The 15,120-nt window shown below is 39.0% G+C and overlaps 1 protein-coding gene across 3 annotated transcripts in view; it reads right to left on the reverse strand.

Moving 5' to 3' along the window:
- LOC133635361 (carboxyl-terminal PDZ ligand of neuronal nitric oxide synthase protein-like) overlaps window positions 1-15,120 on the reverse strand; it is a 264,836-nt gene that overhangs the window by 63,472 nt on the left and 186,244 nt on the right. For 2 of the 3 annotated variants that reach the window (XM_062028500.1, XM_062028499.1), the window contains exons 9-10: window positions 12,217-12,382; window positions 5,974-6,150 (exon numbers count right to left, since the gene is read on the reverse strand). In XM_062028500.1, the coding sequence (XP_061884484.1) occupies window positions 5,974-6,150; window positions 12,217-12,382 (343 nt within the window). Of the gene's footprint in view, window positions 1-5,127; window positions 6,151-12,216; window positions 12,383-15,120 lie in introns of those variants that run through there. The other variant, XM_062028502.1, reaches the window with a different exon arrangement.

A 15,120-nucleotide genomic window follows, 5' to 3' on the forward strand; every position in this document is an offset into this window, starting at 1 on the left:
GTCAACAACTGTATGTGTGTAACGTATTTCTTGTGCTGAGCAATCATAAAACGGCTGCAAAAGACGCACTGTGTGAGGCTCGCAGTAATCCCGCCTCCTGGTGGTAGAGGGCGCTAGTGATCGCAGAGATCATTCTTGCGACTACTCGGCTGCAGAAGAAGTGACAACAGGCAGCAACAGTTAGCAGCGATCGTTTATTTTTTCCTCTTGCCTGGATTATTAACATAGAGGATTACATATCTAATATAAAACAGTTTTCTAAACTGGACTTTCAATCGAAGCAGGAGGTAATAATTAAAGGATCATCTCCATCAAGACAGAGAGACTTTTAAAACTGAAGAAAGATAAGGAAGACTTCTATAAACAAGTTATCGATGTTTTTGTTCAAAAGGAGCAGCGCATGGACTTCATTTATAAGTGAAGGTAAGACAATAATAACGTTTTTTTTAATTAAATGTGCTTTTTTGTGTGCTACAGTTTGTATGTGTAAAGTTAAAGTTAAGTTAAAGTACCAATGATTGTCACACACACTAGGTGGGGTGAAATTTGTCCTCTGCATTTGACCCTTCCCCTTGCTCACCCCCTGGGAGGTGAGGGGAGCAGTGGGCAGCAGCGGCGCCGCGCCCAGGAATCATTTTTGGTGATTTAACCCCCAATTCCAACCCTTGATGCTGAGTGCCAAGCAGGGAAGAATGCTGGTATGAACTTTTAAACATAACCCGTTAACTGCTGCCAATCAAATGGTGAATAAGATACTCTTTAGGGTTCATATGTTTGTAAATCTGACTGTGATGAAGCCTCACCAGTCGTGAACCTCACCGCACGTCACTGATTTGTTTGCCGCACAATGCCGCGTCCAAAAAAAAGCTGCTTTCACCAGCATTGTGCGCATTCTATGATTCCGACCTTCACTTGTGGTTAGTAGCAATGTGGAAACTGTGCCGTCTTTTTCAAAATGTTTTGCAATAAAACAAGTCCCGTTTAAAACGGTGAACAAATAAAGACCTAAGTACTTATTTTATAGACATCAAAGCAGGCGGGAGGACATGAAACAAGAAGGAATAACAGCAGAAGGGGGAGGAGGCAGACAGCAGATACATCTGGTCAATCTGTGATATCACAAACTGCATGCACGCTCACACCCAAATGTATCAACGCTAATGATTTGACGCTTTGGCATCGTTTAACACGAGTATCCAATACTGTAACAACATTTATAAGTCAGAAAAGAGGAAAATGATCATAGAAGTGGGGGAGAACACACATCCCAACATAGCTATGTGAGCTACAGTGTTAACGTTACAGTTACGGTTTAACAGGCTATCATCATGTTAGCCTATTTGCTGAAGAAAAACCAAACTATACAACTAAAAGCTCCCACGTCTGTAGATGATTGACAAATATTTGGCAGAGCTCCAGCCTTTATTTTCAGATGTGCAGGGAATTCTGTTGAAGTAGAGGGTGTGGGGTGTGTACATAGGTGGCTCAAAGGCGGGTATGTGAGGAAGTAGGTCTTTCAAAACATCAAAAGTGACTGTCTGAGTTCTTCTTCTCTCAAAAGTGCAGCAAACAAGTGAAGGAGATGATAGATTTTTCTCAGTTTGGTGATCATAAACAGGAACACATTGTTGCATCATTAAAAAGTCAACTTTGCACAATAAGGGATCATTAAGCAAGTGTCATGAATTATATTATCATTTATCATTTCCTTTGCACTTTTTTGCAAGAACTAATCTAAGGAATTAAGAAGTTAACGTTGATATGCCATGAATAGATGTTGCTTTTAGTCAAAGCACACCTTTAGAGTTAGATCCCAAACAGATAATCTAAACACAGTATTTTCCGGACTATAAGGCACACTTAAAATAATTTTTTTTCTTCATAACCCGGTGCGCCTAATGTACGGAATAATTCTGGTTTTGCTCACCGACCTCGAAGCTATTTTATTTGGTACATGGTGCAATGATAAGTGTGACCAGTAGATGGCAGTCAAACATAAGAGATAGTGGAAAGAGGTATGATGGCAACATGACTCAAGTAAACAACACCAACATTTTATATGTTCCATTGAAAATATAGAACACTAGACACGGCGCTCAAAAATCTATCAACATGTTTTAGTACGACTTTGGTAAGTCATGAAGCCGCTCCGCTTGGTGGATTGTCAGTGGATTAAACATACAAGTATTATTATGGTGTCTGTATAAGGTAAGATACATTATCTGGCGTTTTGTTTCCCAATATTATGCAAAAGCAACTTTCCTTACCTTTTGGTACCTGCTGATCTGTATTTGGGATCTGTATAAATCCTGAAAAATTGCGCGCCTTTGCCTTTGACCTTGACATGGTCGATAAGCTTCTTCTTTTTCTCTATCTTCTTGTTATGGTACATTCATCCTCCGCTGTTGCCATTTCTAATATTAAGTAGTATAAAGTTCTTACTTATTTCTGTCAGTGAAAAATTAAAGTGCTAAAACATACCGGTGTAGTGAGTTTATATTATTCACCCAAGGAACTTTAGTTATTAGAGTTCCGGTCGGACGGTTTTTCACGGGACACATTTCCGGCCTTGTTGTTGTTTCCGGATGAGGAGATGCTGCTCTGTTATTGATTGACGTAAAGTCTGAATGTCATTAAAACAGTTAGCTCCATCTTTTGACACTTCTTTCACTCCCGTCCTTGCACGCTACACCGCTACAACAAAAATGACGGGGAGAAGACGCTGTCGAAGGTGAGCCACGTAAATAAGACCGCCCACAAAACGGCGCATCCGGAAGCGACTGTCAGAAAGCATCTTGAAGATGATCTGTAAAACATAATCTATGCAACATTTTGACCAAAGAACCACCACTACATGTTATGTAGACCAGTGTTTTTCAACCTTTTTTGAGCCAAGGCACATTTTTTTCATAAAAAAAATACGGAGGCACACCACCAGCAGAAAAAGTTAAAAAATGAAACTCCACCAGGTTGTCGTGCCTTATTTTGAGTTTGTTGTTGTTTCCTGTGTGTAGTGCTTTAGTTCCTGTCTTGCGCTGTTATTTTGGTGACCCTTCCTGTATAGTTGGTGTTCTCCTGTGGCAGCTTCACGCCTTCCTTTTGAGTGCTATTGCCCACACCTGCTTTGTTTTCGCAATCAAGACTATTTAAGTTGTGCGTACGCTATCCTTCTTTGTGGGGACATTGTTGATTGTCATGTCATGTACGGGATGTGCTTTGTGGACGCCGTCTTTGCTCCACACGCTGTAAGTCTTTGCTGTCGTCCAGCATTCTGGTTTTGTTGACTTTGTAGCCAGTTCAGTTTTACTTTTGTTTTGCATAGCCATCCCTATGCTTCAGTGCCTTTTGTTCATTTTTGGTTTAAGCCTTAAATACCTTTTTACCTGCACGCTGTCTCCCATTGTGCTCTGCATATTGGGATCACAACAAACCATCCTCGACGCGTTCTGACTTCTACAAACCAATGAACTACCTGCTGCCACCTACTGATATGGAGTTTTACAAGATTAACCTGCCAAGCTCTACAAAGCACAGGCACTAGACCAGTGTTTTTCAACCACTGTGCCGCGGCACACTCCGTGAGATACAATCTGGTGTGCCGTGGGAGATTACTAATTTCACCTATTTGGGGTAAAAAAATGTTATTTACAGACCAGTAATTCTAGTCTGCAAATGATGTGTTGTTGTTGAGTGTCGGTGCTGTCTAGAGCTCGGCCGAGTAACCATGTAATACTCTTCCGTATCAGTAGGTGGCGGACGGTAGCTAATTGCTTTGTAGATGTCGGAAACAGCGGGAAGCAGTGTGCAGGTAAAAAGGTATTTAATGCTTATACAGAAAATAAACAAAAGGTAAGTGCCCCTAAGAAAAGGCATTGAATCTTAGGGAAGGCTATGCAGAACAAAACTAAAACTGAACGGGCTACAAAGTCAACAAAAAACAGAATGCTGGACGACAGCAAAGACTTACTGCGGAGCAAAGACGGCGTCCACAATGTACATCCGAACATGACATGACAACGACAATGTCCCCACAAAGAAGGATAAAAACAAAGTAGATGCGGGAAACATCGCTCAAAGGAAGACATGAAACTGCTACAGGAAAATACCAAAAAAAGAGAAAAAGCCATTAAAATAGGAGCGCAAGACAAGAATTAAAACACTGCACACAGGAAAACAGCAAAAAAAGTCTAAATAAGTCTGGGTGTGATGTGACAGGTGGTGACAGTACACCTACTTTGAGACAAGAGCTATAGTGATGCATGCTTGGTTATGCTTTAAAGTCATATCCAACAATTGCGACGACGACTTTTTACTGTCAACCGAGTTTCGTTTTTTTAATGATTTCTGCTGGTGGTGTGCCTCTGCATTTTTTCAACGCAAAAAATGTGCCTTGGCTCAAAAAAGGTTGAAAAACACTGCACTAGACTACGGCACATTATGATTATTGATAGGGATGTCCGATAATGGCTTTTTTGTCGATATCCGATATTCCGATATTGTCCAACTCTTAATTACCGATAGCGATATCAAACGATACCGATATATACAATCGTGGAATTAACACATTATTATGCCTAATTTGGACAACCAGGTAGGGTGAAGATAAGGTCCTTTTTTAAAAAATTAATAAACTAAAATAAGATAAATAAATTAAAAATATTTTCTTGAATAAAAAAGAAAGTAAAACAATATAAAAACAGTTACATAGAAACTAGTAATTCATGAAAATGAGTAAAATGAACTGTTAAAGGTTAGTACTATTAGTGGACCAGCAGCACGCACAATCATGTGTGCTTACGGACTGTATCCCTTGCAGACTGTATTGATATATATTGATATATAATGTAGGAACCAGAATATTAATAACAGAAAGAAACAACCCTTTTGTGTGAATGAGTGTGAATGAGTGTGAATGAGTGTGAATGAGTGTAAATGGGGGAGGGAGTTTTTTTGGGTTGGTGCACTAATTGTATGTGTATCTTGTGTTTTTCATGTTGATTTAATTTAAAAAAATGTAAAAAATAAAATAAAAACCCGATACCGATAATAAAAAAAACAATACCGATAATTTCCGATATTACATTTTAAAGCATTTATCGGCATTATTGATTTGCAAAAAATATTTTTGGGACCAATTAGGTGAAGTTGCATAATTTCCCACGGCACACCAGACAATATCTCACGGCAGCACAGTGGTTGAAAATCACTGATGTAGACCACAAGGAAGTGTTTTACATTTAGAAAAAATATATAAATATATGACTCCTTTAATGCGCCCTATAATCCGGTCCTTTTATATGAATAAAGATCGAAAATAGACCATTCATCGGCAGTGCGCCCTATAGTCCGGAAAATACAGTAAGCCAATCTTTTTAACAGTGCACCTAAATATTTCAGTACCATATAAGCCTATCCATAATTTATCAGAGACAGACAAGGCTGACTTGACATCTTGCTATTAATGAGAGAACAATATCAATTAAAGATCACTGGCAAATACATGTACTGTATATCTGACAGTCATTAGCTGCTGTAGTCTCTGAAGTCTGCTTCCTCAGGAGAGAAGCTCAGACTGTTACACTTCTATTTCATCCCCCAGACAGTCAGTGGTTCCGTTTTGGTTTAGTACATTTAACAGCCTAAGGGTCTCTGCATCTCTCCCCCAACCAAACAAGTCCATCTCTTCCTCTTCCTCCTCGTCCTCCCCTTCTTCCTCACCCTCCCTGTCGTCACTGTCGTCTGTGTCGGAGCCGTACTCCGAGACGATGCCTGACTCTTGGAACCTGGCAAAGACTCGTGCACCCAGAGATTCAGGGTTGCATTCTGACAACTGTGCTGTGCCCTCAGGCATCTCCAGCACTTCAAGCCTGTTGATTTTGAGCGGAGGGGGAGGCGAGGGGAGTCGAGGTGCCGGAGACCCCGGGGGTCCTGGGAGAAAACGAAAACACTCTAGTTTGAGAAGACGGTCCCTACCTAGTGGGCTTCCCAGAGTCCCGTGGGAAGTAGCAAAGGCGTTGCTGGTTCCGTCAGTGGAGCAAAGCTGGGGGAAGTTCAGGGCAGACACCTCCGGTTTAGGGGTAGTCGGGTCACAGATTACCGGGGGCACAGTGGAGCGGAAAGTGATCTCCAACAAACTGTCCAGGGATCCCACTGATAAGCAACAAATGGAGAAAAATGTTTACAGAGTTAGATCTATCTGCTGTAGATGAACACCACCATTTACCATCATTTATATGTAGTTCTAAATAATACATGTATGTATATTTGTTACAGTATGCATACAAAAAAGAACAAAACAATCAGGTGTACACAGTAATAAAAAATGATTTGATAAAATATAGCAACGATTACTTTCATCCCATTGATTTTTTGAACGATGTTCCAGGCAATCTAATTTTCAGTGAATGTATAGGATAGGCCAGGGGTCGGCAACCCGCGGCTCCGGAGCCGGATGCGGCTCTTTGATCACTCTGATGCGGCCCAGCTGCATACTTGCAGACCCTCCCGGATTTCAGGGCCTCTCCCGGAAATCTCCCGGGGCAAACATTCTCCGATTTTCACACATTTCGGGAGAACATCCGCACCGTAACACAACAGAACAAATACCCAGAATCCCATGCATCCCTAACTCTTCCGGGCTACATTATACACCCCCGCTACCACCAAACCCCGCCTACCTCAACCGACGCACGGAGGGGGGCGGGGGTGTGTTGATGTGTGGGGGAGCAGGGTTGGGGGGGTGGGGTTTGGTGGTAGCGGGGGTGTATAATGTAGCCCGGAAGAGTTAGGGATGCATGGGATTCTGGGTATTTGTTCTGTTGTGTTTATGTTGTGTTACGGTGCGGATGTTCTCCCGAAATGTGTTTGTCATTCTTGTTTGGTGTGGGTTCACAGTGTGGCGCATATTAGTAAGAGTGTTAAAGTTGTTTATACGGCCACCCTCAGTGTGACCTGTATGGCTGTTGACCAAGTATGCCTTGCAGTCACTTACGTGTGTGTACAGAAGCCAAATACAACATGTGACTGGGCTGGCACACTGTTAGTACAGGTTGTAGAGGGTGCTAAAGGCAGTGCCATCACGGCACGCTCTTATTATTGTTGTTAGGGTGAAAATCAGCAGACATTCGAGAGAATAGTTGCCCTGAAACTCGGGAGTCTCCCGGAAAAAATCGGGAGGGTTGGCAAGTATGACGCTGTCAAGCGCCATTCATATAAAACTTGCGGGCCGCACTAACATTACATTTTCATATTAAGGTGCGGGCCGCATGTCTGAGACCCTTAGTTTATACATAGCACAAAGCAAAAAAAAACTTTGTATGCAGTGTTATTTCATTTTAAATTTCAAAAGAGTTTTGTGGCTCCTATTGTTTTCTTGAATTTGTGAAACGGGTCAAAATGGCTCTTTGAGTGGTAATGGTTGCCGACCCCTGGGATAGGCAAATATAAGCTTTGGATTCAGCCAATCCTTTTTCGGTCATTCTTTTTCTTTTCTTTGTGTGTGTAAATGTGTATGATTGTTAAATACGTATAATCTGTACTGTTAAACTGGTCACACAAAATGGTTGATTATATGACCGAAATAAACTTATTTCATTCATTCATTCATTTGCTAATTCTACAAAACCCAAAGTGAAGTTGGCACTTTGTGTAAATCGTAGATAAAAACAGAATACAATGATTTGCAAATCCTTTTCAACCTATATTCAATTGAATAGACTGCAAAGACAAGATACTTAACGTTCAAACTGAAAAACTTTGTTATTTTTTTTTGCAAATATTAGCTCATTTGGAATTTGATGCCTGCAACATGTTTCAAAAAAGCTGGCACAAGTGGCAAAAAAGACTGATAAAGTTGCGGAATGCTCATCAAACACTTATTTGGAACATCCCACATTTGGGAACAGGTGGGTGCCATGATTGGGTATAAAAGCAGCTTGGCTTTTTGGACCCAAAACCCCTCCTCTGTCCAAGGAATTAATCCCCTCACGTAATGTTTTGTTTGTAAACAATACAACAATATTAATAACACAACAAAAACACAAAGATTTGTGAGACACATTATTATATTTTATTTGCAGTCCAGCATGGGTTCTTAACCTTTTTACTACAGAGGAGCCCGGGGTTCACTCAAATATTAACACTGAAATAGTAACCTTACTCACTCTCTTTAATCAGATTCAATAATTATATCTAACCTACTTACAACCTGGTCAAATTATATGAAAGCATGTGTAAATCAAATAGATTAATATTGATTTAACACCTAAACCTTAAGTTTAGGTCTGGCTGATAAGAAAAATCAATACTAAACAAATATACTGCAAAAGAAGAGACTCGTATAACTGATGACAAATAAATGCACATAAAATATGCAGTGCTAAATTAAATACATTTTAAATATATTAATATAAATACTACTACTACTACTAAAAATAATAATACTAATAATATATATGTGTCAAAATCTAAGTAGAAATTAAAAATACAGCTTCAGCACTTTAGTCATATTTTTTGCGCTGAAGAAACTTCTTTATGGCTTTAGCTCCAGACTTGTTATGTTTGTTTGGTAGAAAAGTGTATTACAGCTGAGTACTGCTGCAGCCCATACGGACCACAGCTGGGAAACAGATATTTTTTGGCGGCCCCCTAAGAGGCGCTCACGGTTCAACAATGGTTAAGAAACACTGCACTACAGGATAACAATCTGTTACTTTTCTCTATTTCAAGCATGATCTATTCCTATTAACTACGGATGTAACGGTTTAAAATCTTCTATCCATCCATCTATTTTCTACCGCTTGTCCCTCTCGGGATGCTGGAGCCTATCCCAGCTGCACTCGGGCGGAAGGCGGGGTACCCCCGAGACAAGTCGCCACCTCATCGCAGAGCCAACACAGATCGACATACATCTTACGGTGCGATATTATCATGGTATTAGGACCACGGTACGATATAATTGCGGTATATTCACACACTAGAACCAATTTAGTGTTGCCAATCAGCCTATCCCCAGGTGCATGTCTTTGGAGGTGGGAGGAAGCCGGAGTACCCGGAGGGAACCCACACAGTCACGGGGAGAACATGCAAACTCCACACAGAAAGACCCCGAGCCTAGGAATCGAACCCAGGACCTATCTTATTCTATTTAATTATTATGTTCATACTACCGTTCTTGGGGGTACTTATTGGGCTGAATCTGGGAGCTTGGGTACTAAATGTTGTGCCATCTAATGTGTGCTGGTATGACAATAAAGGTCCTGAAATCCTTGAACTAGACCTCAAAGCGAATCGAAAAGTATCAATCTCATCACAATAGTATGGTATGCTAATGCTATGATAATACACTTGGTTTTAATACTATCGATACTTAGCTCAGTCCACCCATCAATTTTCATACAGTATACATACAGTCGCGATCAAAAGTTTACATACACTTGTAAAGAACATAATGTCATGGCTGTCTTGAGTTTCCAATCATTTCTACAACTCTTGTTTTTTTGTGATAGAGTGATTGGAGCACATACTGACCACAGAACTTTCCTCCAGAAGGTCTTATCTTTGTCCATGTGGTGTCAGATGAAACAAAAATTGAGCTGTTTGGCCACAATACCCAGCAATATGTTTGGAGGAGAAAAGGTGAGGCCTTTAATCCCAGGAACACCATGCCCACCGTCAAGCATGGTGGTGGTAGAATTATGCTCTGGGCCTGTTTTGCTACCAATGGAACTGGTGCTTTACAGAGAGTAAATCGGACAATAAAAAGGAGGATTACCTCCAAATTCTTCAGGACCACCTAAAATCTGTCATGATCCGTGGTCCGGATCATGTTTTTGTTATGTTCTGTTAGTTTTGGACTCCATAGTTCCTGTTTTTGTGCCCTCTTGTTTGTTTTGGTTGCCTATTAGTTTCACCTGCCTCTTGTGTTCGGGACGCTCACCTGGCTCTAATCATTGTTTGTGTCATGCAATGCCATAGTTTATGCTGTTTGTTTACCTCATGCCCTGCCAAGATTTCTTGAGAAGATTAAAAAATTTTCCTACCTGCAAGTCCTGTCTGGAGTGATCCATTTGCATCCCGGAGAAACAAACCTCGCAGCAAGAATCGATTCTCATTTTTAAAAAATAGATTTTTTAAAATGTATTTATTTATTTAAAAAAAAAAAAAAATTTTTTTTTTTTAATTAATCAATCCAACAAAACAATACACAGCAATACCATAACAATGCAATCCAATTCCAGAACCGAACCCGAACCAGCAACACTCAGAACTGCAATAAACAGAGCAATTGAGAGGAGACACAAACACGACACAGAACAAACCAAAAGTAGTGAAACAAAAATGAATATTATCAACAACAGTATCAATATTAGTTACAATTTCAACATAGCAGTGATTAAAAATCCCTCATTGACATTATCATTAGACATTTATAAAAATAAAAAAAAAGAACAATAGTGTCACAGTGGCTTACACTTGCATCGCATCTCATAAGCTTGACAACACACTGTGTCCAATATTTTCACAAAGATAAAATAAGTCATATTTTTGGTTCATTTAATAGTTAAAACACATTTACATTATTGCAATCAGTTGATAGAACATTGTCCTTTACAATTATAAAAGCTTTTTACAAAAATCTACTACTCTGCTTGCATGTCAGCAGACCGGGGTAGATCCTGCTGAAATCCTATGTATTCAATGAATAGAGAATCCTTTTGAATCGGGAAAAATTGTTTTTGAATCGAGAATCGTGTTGAATTGAAAAAAAAAATCGATTTTCAATCGAATCGTGACCCCAAGAATCGATATTGAATCGAATCGTGGGACATCCAAAGATTCACAGCCCTAGTACCTACATAAAAACAGAATGTCTTGACAAAAGCAACAGACTTAACAATATACTGTTATGATGATTTTCCTATTTTCTGACTTGCTAATGTTTTTAAAATGTTGGATACTCGTGTCGGACGTAACCGAGGGGTCACTTCATAATGTTCATGCATTTGGCCATGAGCTTTCACGTATTTCTGGATGCCTCTGAATGACATGAATGAATAACAGTGGGCCATTTGTGATGTCATAGAGTGACACAGTCGTGGCCAAAAGTTTACATACACTTGTAAAGAACATAATGTCATGGCTGTCTTGAGTTTCCAATCATTTCTACAACTCTTATTTTTTTGTGATAGAGTGATTGGAGCACATACTTGTTGGTCACAAAAAACATTCATGAAGTTTGGTTCTTTTATGAATTTATTACGGGGCTACTGAAAATGTGACCAAATCTGCTGGGTCAAAAGTATACATACAGCAATGTTAATATTTGGTTACATGTCCCTTGGCAAGTTTCACTGCAATAAGGCGCTTTTGGTAGCCATCCACAAGCTTCTGCTTGAATTTTTGACCACTCCTCTTGATAAAATTGGTGCAGTTCAGCTAAAATGTGTTGGTTTTCTGACATTGACTTGTTTCTTCAGCATTGTCCACATTTTTAAGTCAGGACTTTGGGAAGGCCATTTCAAAACCTTAATTCTAGCCTGATTTAGCCATTCCTTTGCAACTATGATGTGTGTTTGGGGTCATTGTCCTGTTGGAACACCCAACTGCGCCCAAGACCCAACCTCCGGGCTGATGATTTTAGGTTGTCCTGAAGGATTTGGAGGTAATCCTCCTTTTTCATTGTCCCATTTAAAGCACCAGTTCCATTGGCACCAAAACAGGCCCAGAGCATAATACTACCATCACCATGCTTGACGGTGGGAATGGTGTTCCTGGGATTAAAGGCCTCACCTTTTCTCCTCCAAACATATTGCTGGGTATTGTGGCCAAACAGCTCAATTTTTGTTTCATCTGACATCACATGGACAAAGATAAGACCTTCTGGAGGAAAGTTCTGTGGTCAGATGAAACCAAAATTGAGCTGTTTGGCCACTTTAAATATATTTTCTTTGCAGTCCGTTTAATAGAATATAGGTTGAAAAGGATTTGCAAATCATTTTATTCTGTTTTTATTTACCATTTACACAACGTGCCACCTTCACTGGTTTTGGGTTTTGTACATGTGGGGTTCAGTTGGTTTTCTTAAAAGTGTGGGGAGTGTGTTTTTGTATAGGTTTTCAATGAAAAATGCCCTAAGTTAACTTTCTGAACTTGTGCGATATAGCAGTTGAAAATAACTTGAAACCATGGATGAATGTGCGGGAAAGCTATACTCACTCGAGTTAGGTCCTGCAATTTTGGTCTCAAGTTCCTGGATCTGTTTAACCAACAGCGAGATGTGTTGCAGGAGATCTTTGTTTTGCAGCAGTAACTGATGAACTCTAGCCTGGGCCTCCAGTCGAGCTGTCGCTTCTGCACTTAGTTGGTCCGTCAAGAGGTGAACCTTTCACAGGGAAAAAATGGGATTGGAATGAACAGGATATGAGGCAAAGTTATTGCAGTACGATGTTGAAGAGACATCAAGATTAAAAATTGGTTTAACGTTCTAACAAGTGGGAAGGTGAGAAGTAGCAATACTGTCTGTCATTATGTGCTCTCTCTCTCTCTCTGCAAACTCAAGGAAACATAACTCGAAGAAAATCTTAAAAACTGTATCGCTATCTGAACTGGGACCAGAAAATGTGGAAATCTTTGATCAATTTTGTTAGGCTTATCGACTGTGCTAAACGACAATAAATGGCACATTTAAATGCTGCAGTGGCGTATAAACCATAACATTTTTTGTAACACAGTTAGTGAATGAGGGTCATTGCATCGAACAGATCAGTGTGTGGTAGAGATGTCCGATAATGGCTTTTTTGCCCATATCCGATATTCCGATATTGTCCAACTCTTAATTACCGATACTGATATCAACCGATACCGATATATACAATCGTGGAATTAACACATTATTATGCCTAATGTTGTTGTGATGCCCCGCTGGATGCATTAAACAATGTAACAAGGTTTTCCAAAATAAATCAACTCAAGTTATGGAAAAAAATGCCAACATGGCACTGCCATATTTATTATTGAAGTCACAAAGTGCATTATTTTTTTTAACATGCCTCAAAACAGCAGCTTGGAATTTGGGACATGCATGAGGAGGTTGGGTGGGGTTGAGGTGTGGGGGGGGGTGATGTTTGATAAGAAATTATCAAGTTCGAGCCCATTATCGAATCCTCTTATCGAACCGGTTCCTTATCGATTCTCTTATCGAATCCAGATAGGTTGTTGTATATGGAAAAAAACACAATATTTGGTTTAACAAAAGCTCACTTTTATTTTATAAGAAACAAATAAAATGAAATAAATAAATAAATATTGACTGTTACCCCCCTAAAAAAAATAAAATAAATAAATATTGACTGTTGTTACCCAACGTATATTAATTTTCAGAAAAACAAATATATACAGTAACACAAAAACAACATGTCTCTGTGATCACTATAGGTGTATAAATAATAATATAGTGTTAAATAAAATCAGTCTCTTGGGCACAAAACTGAAAATAATACAGCTCTCCAAAAAGTGCACTTCTGCTGCTATTGGAACATACTAACTACACACACAGGCAGACAGCTAACAAATAATCCAAGACGTCTAATAAAGTTCCAAAGCAGATTAATCCATTTAGGCCAGACCTGGGCATTGTACGGCCCGCGGGCCGCATCCGGCCCTTTGCGCATCCCTGTCCGGCCCGCGTGAGGCCAATCATAAATTACAAAATACATTTCAAAAAGTATCTATGTCGAGTGTGCAATACAACGGTGCTACTTTTGTTTTGAAAAGCGTTATTTGAATTACTTCCGTGTGTGCCATAGTACCCGGAGGGAACCCACACAGTCACAGGGATAACATGCAAAGTCCACACAGAGATTTTAACGTCTAACAGAGAAGTCAGATACTACTGTCGAGAAAAAATTGTAAATTAGGGTAGTTTTCACAGGCTTGAACAAGAAATGCATTACCTTGATATACCTTTCATTTAACTTTCTTTCTTTATTTTTGCCGAGTGCCAACTCTGGTGCGCGACCAGCTGTAGCGCTTATGCTGACGGGCAATCCAGATGCACATTTTAAAAAAAAAAAAAAAGCACAAAGGAACATTTTAATCATATTTGAGATGTTTGAGTTGAGTTGAGTTGAGTTTGAGTTTATTTCGAACATGCAAGCATACAACATGATACATCACAATTTCCAGTTTCTCTTATCAACATGTTCGAAAAGGAGTAGGAAGAAGCAGAGCTTATTTAATTCTACCCCTTTTCTTTTACATAACAGTTGCTAAAACTTTTGTTCACTTCCTGTTCTCAATTTATTCACAATGTACTCCATAAGTAATCACAATAAAAATAAATAGATAAATAATAATTGGTGAAGTAAGTTACATAATTTCATATGATGAGATAAGTAAGATTATTATGAGAGTGAAAGAATGGATGAATTAAATAAATTCAGAATGTTTGTCATGGTTCTTCTTCTTTGTACTTTGTAAACACTTTAAGTTTGAAGAGTTTCTTGAAGTGTATCATATTAGTACATTGTTTGATTGCTTTGCTTAATCCATTCCATAATTTAATTCCACATACTGATATACTGAAGGTCTTAAGTGTTGTACGTGCGTACAAATGTTTTAAATTACATTTCTCTCTGAGATTATATTTCTCCTCTTTTTTTGAGAAGAATTGTTGTATATTCTTGGGTAGCAGCTTATAGTTTGCTTTGTGTATAATTTTAGCTGTTTGCAAATTCACTATGTCTTGGAATTTCAGTATCTTTGATTCAATAAATAAAGGGTTTGTATGTTCTCTATATCCAACATTATGTATTATTCTAACTGATCTTTTTTGTAACACCGTTAATGAATGAAGTGTACTTTTGTAATTATTACCCCATATTTCTGCACAGTAGCTCAGATATGGTAACACTAGTGAGCAGTAGAGAATATGAAGGGATTTTTTGTCTAGAACATGTTTTGCCTTATTCATTATTGACGTGTTTCTTGCTACTTTATGTTGTATATTTTTTTCCGTGAGATTTCCAGTTCAATTTATCATCAATCATTATACCTAGAAATTTGGTTTCGTTTACTCTTTCAATTTCTTTTCCGTCTATTTGTATTTGTGTTTGACTTTCT

Source organism: Entelurus aequoreus, linkage group LG19, assembly GCF_033978785.1.
Source record: "Entelurus aequoreus isolate RoL-2023_Sb linkage group LG19, RoL_Eaeq_v1.1, whole genome shotgun sequence".
Classification (NCBI taxonomy): domain Eukaryota; kingdom Metazoa; phylum Chordata; class Actinopteri; order Syngnathiformes; family Syngnathidae; genus Entelurus; species Entelurus aequoreus.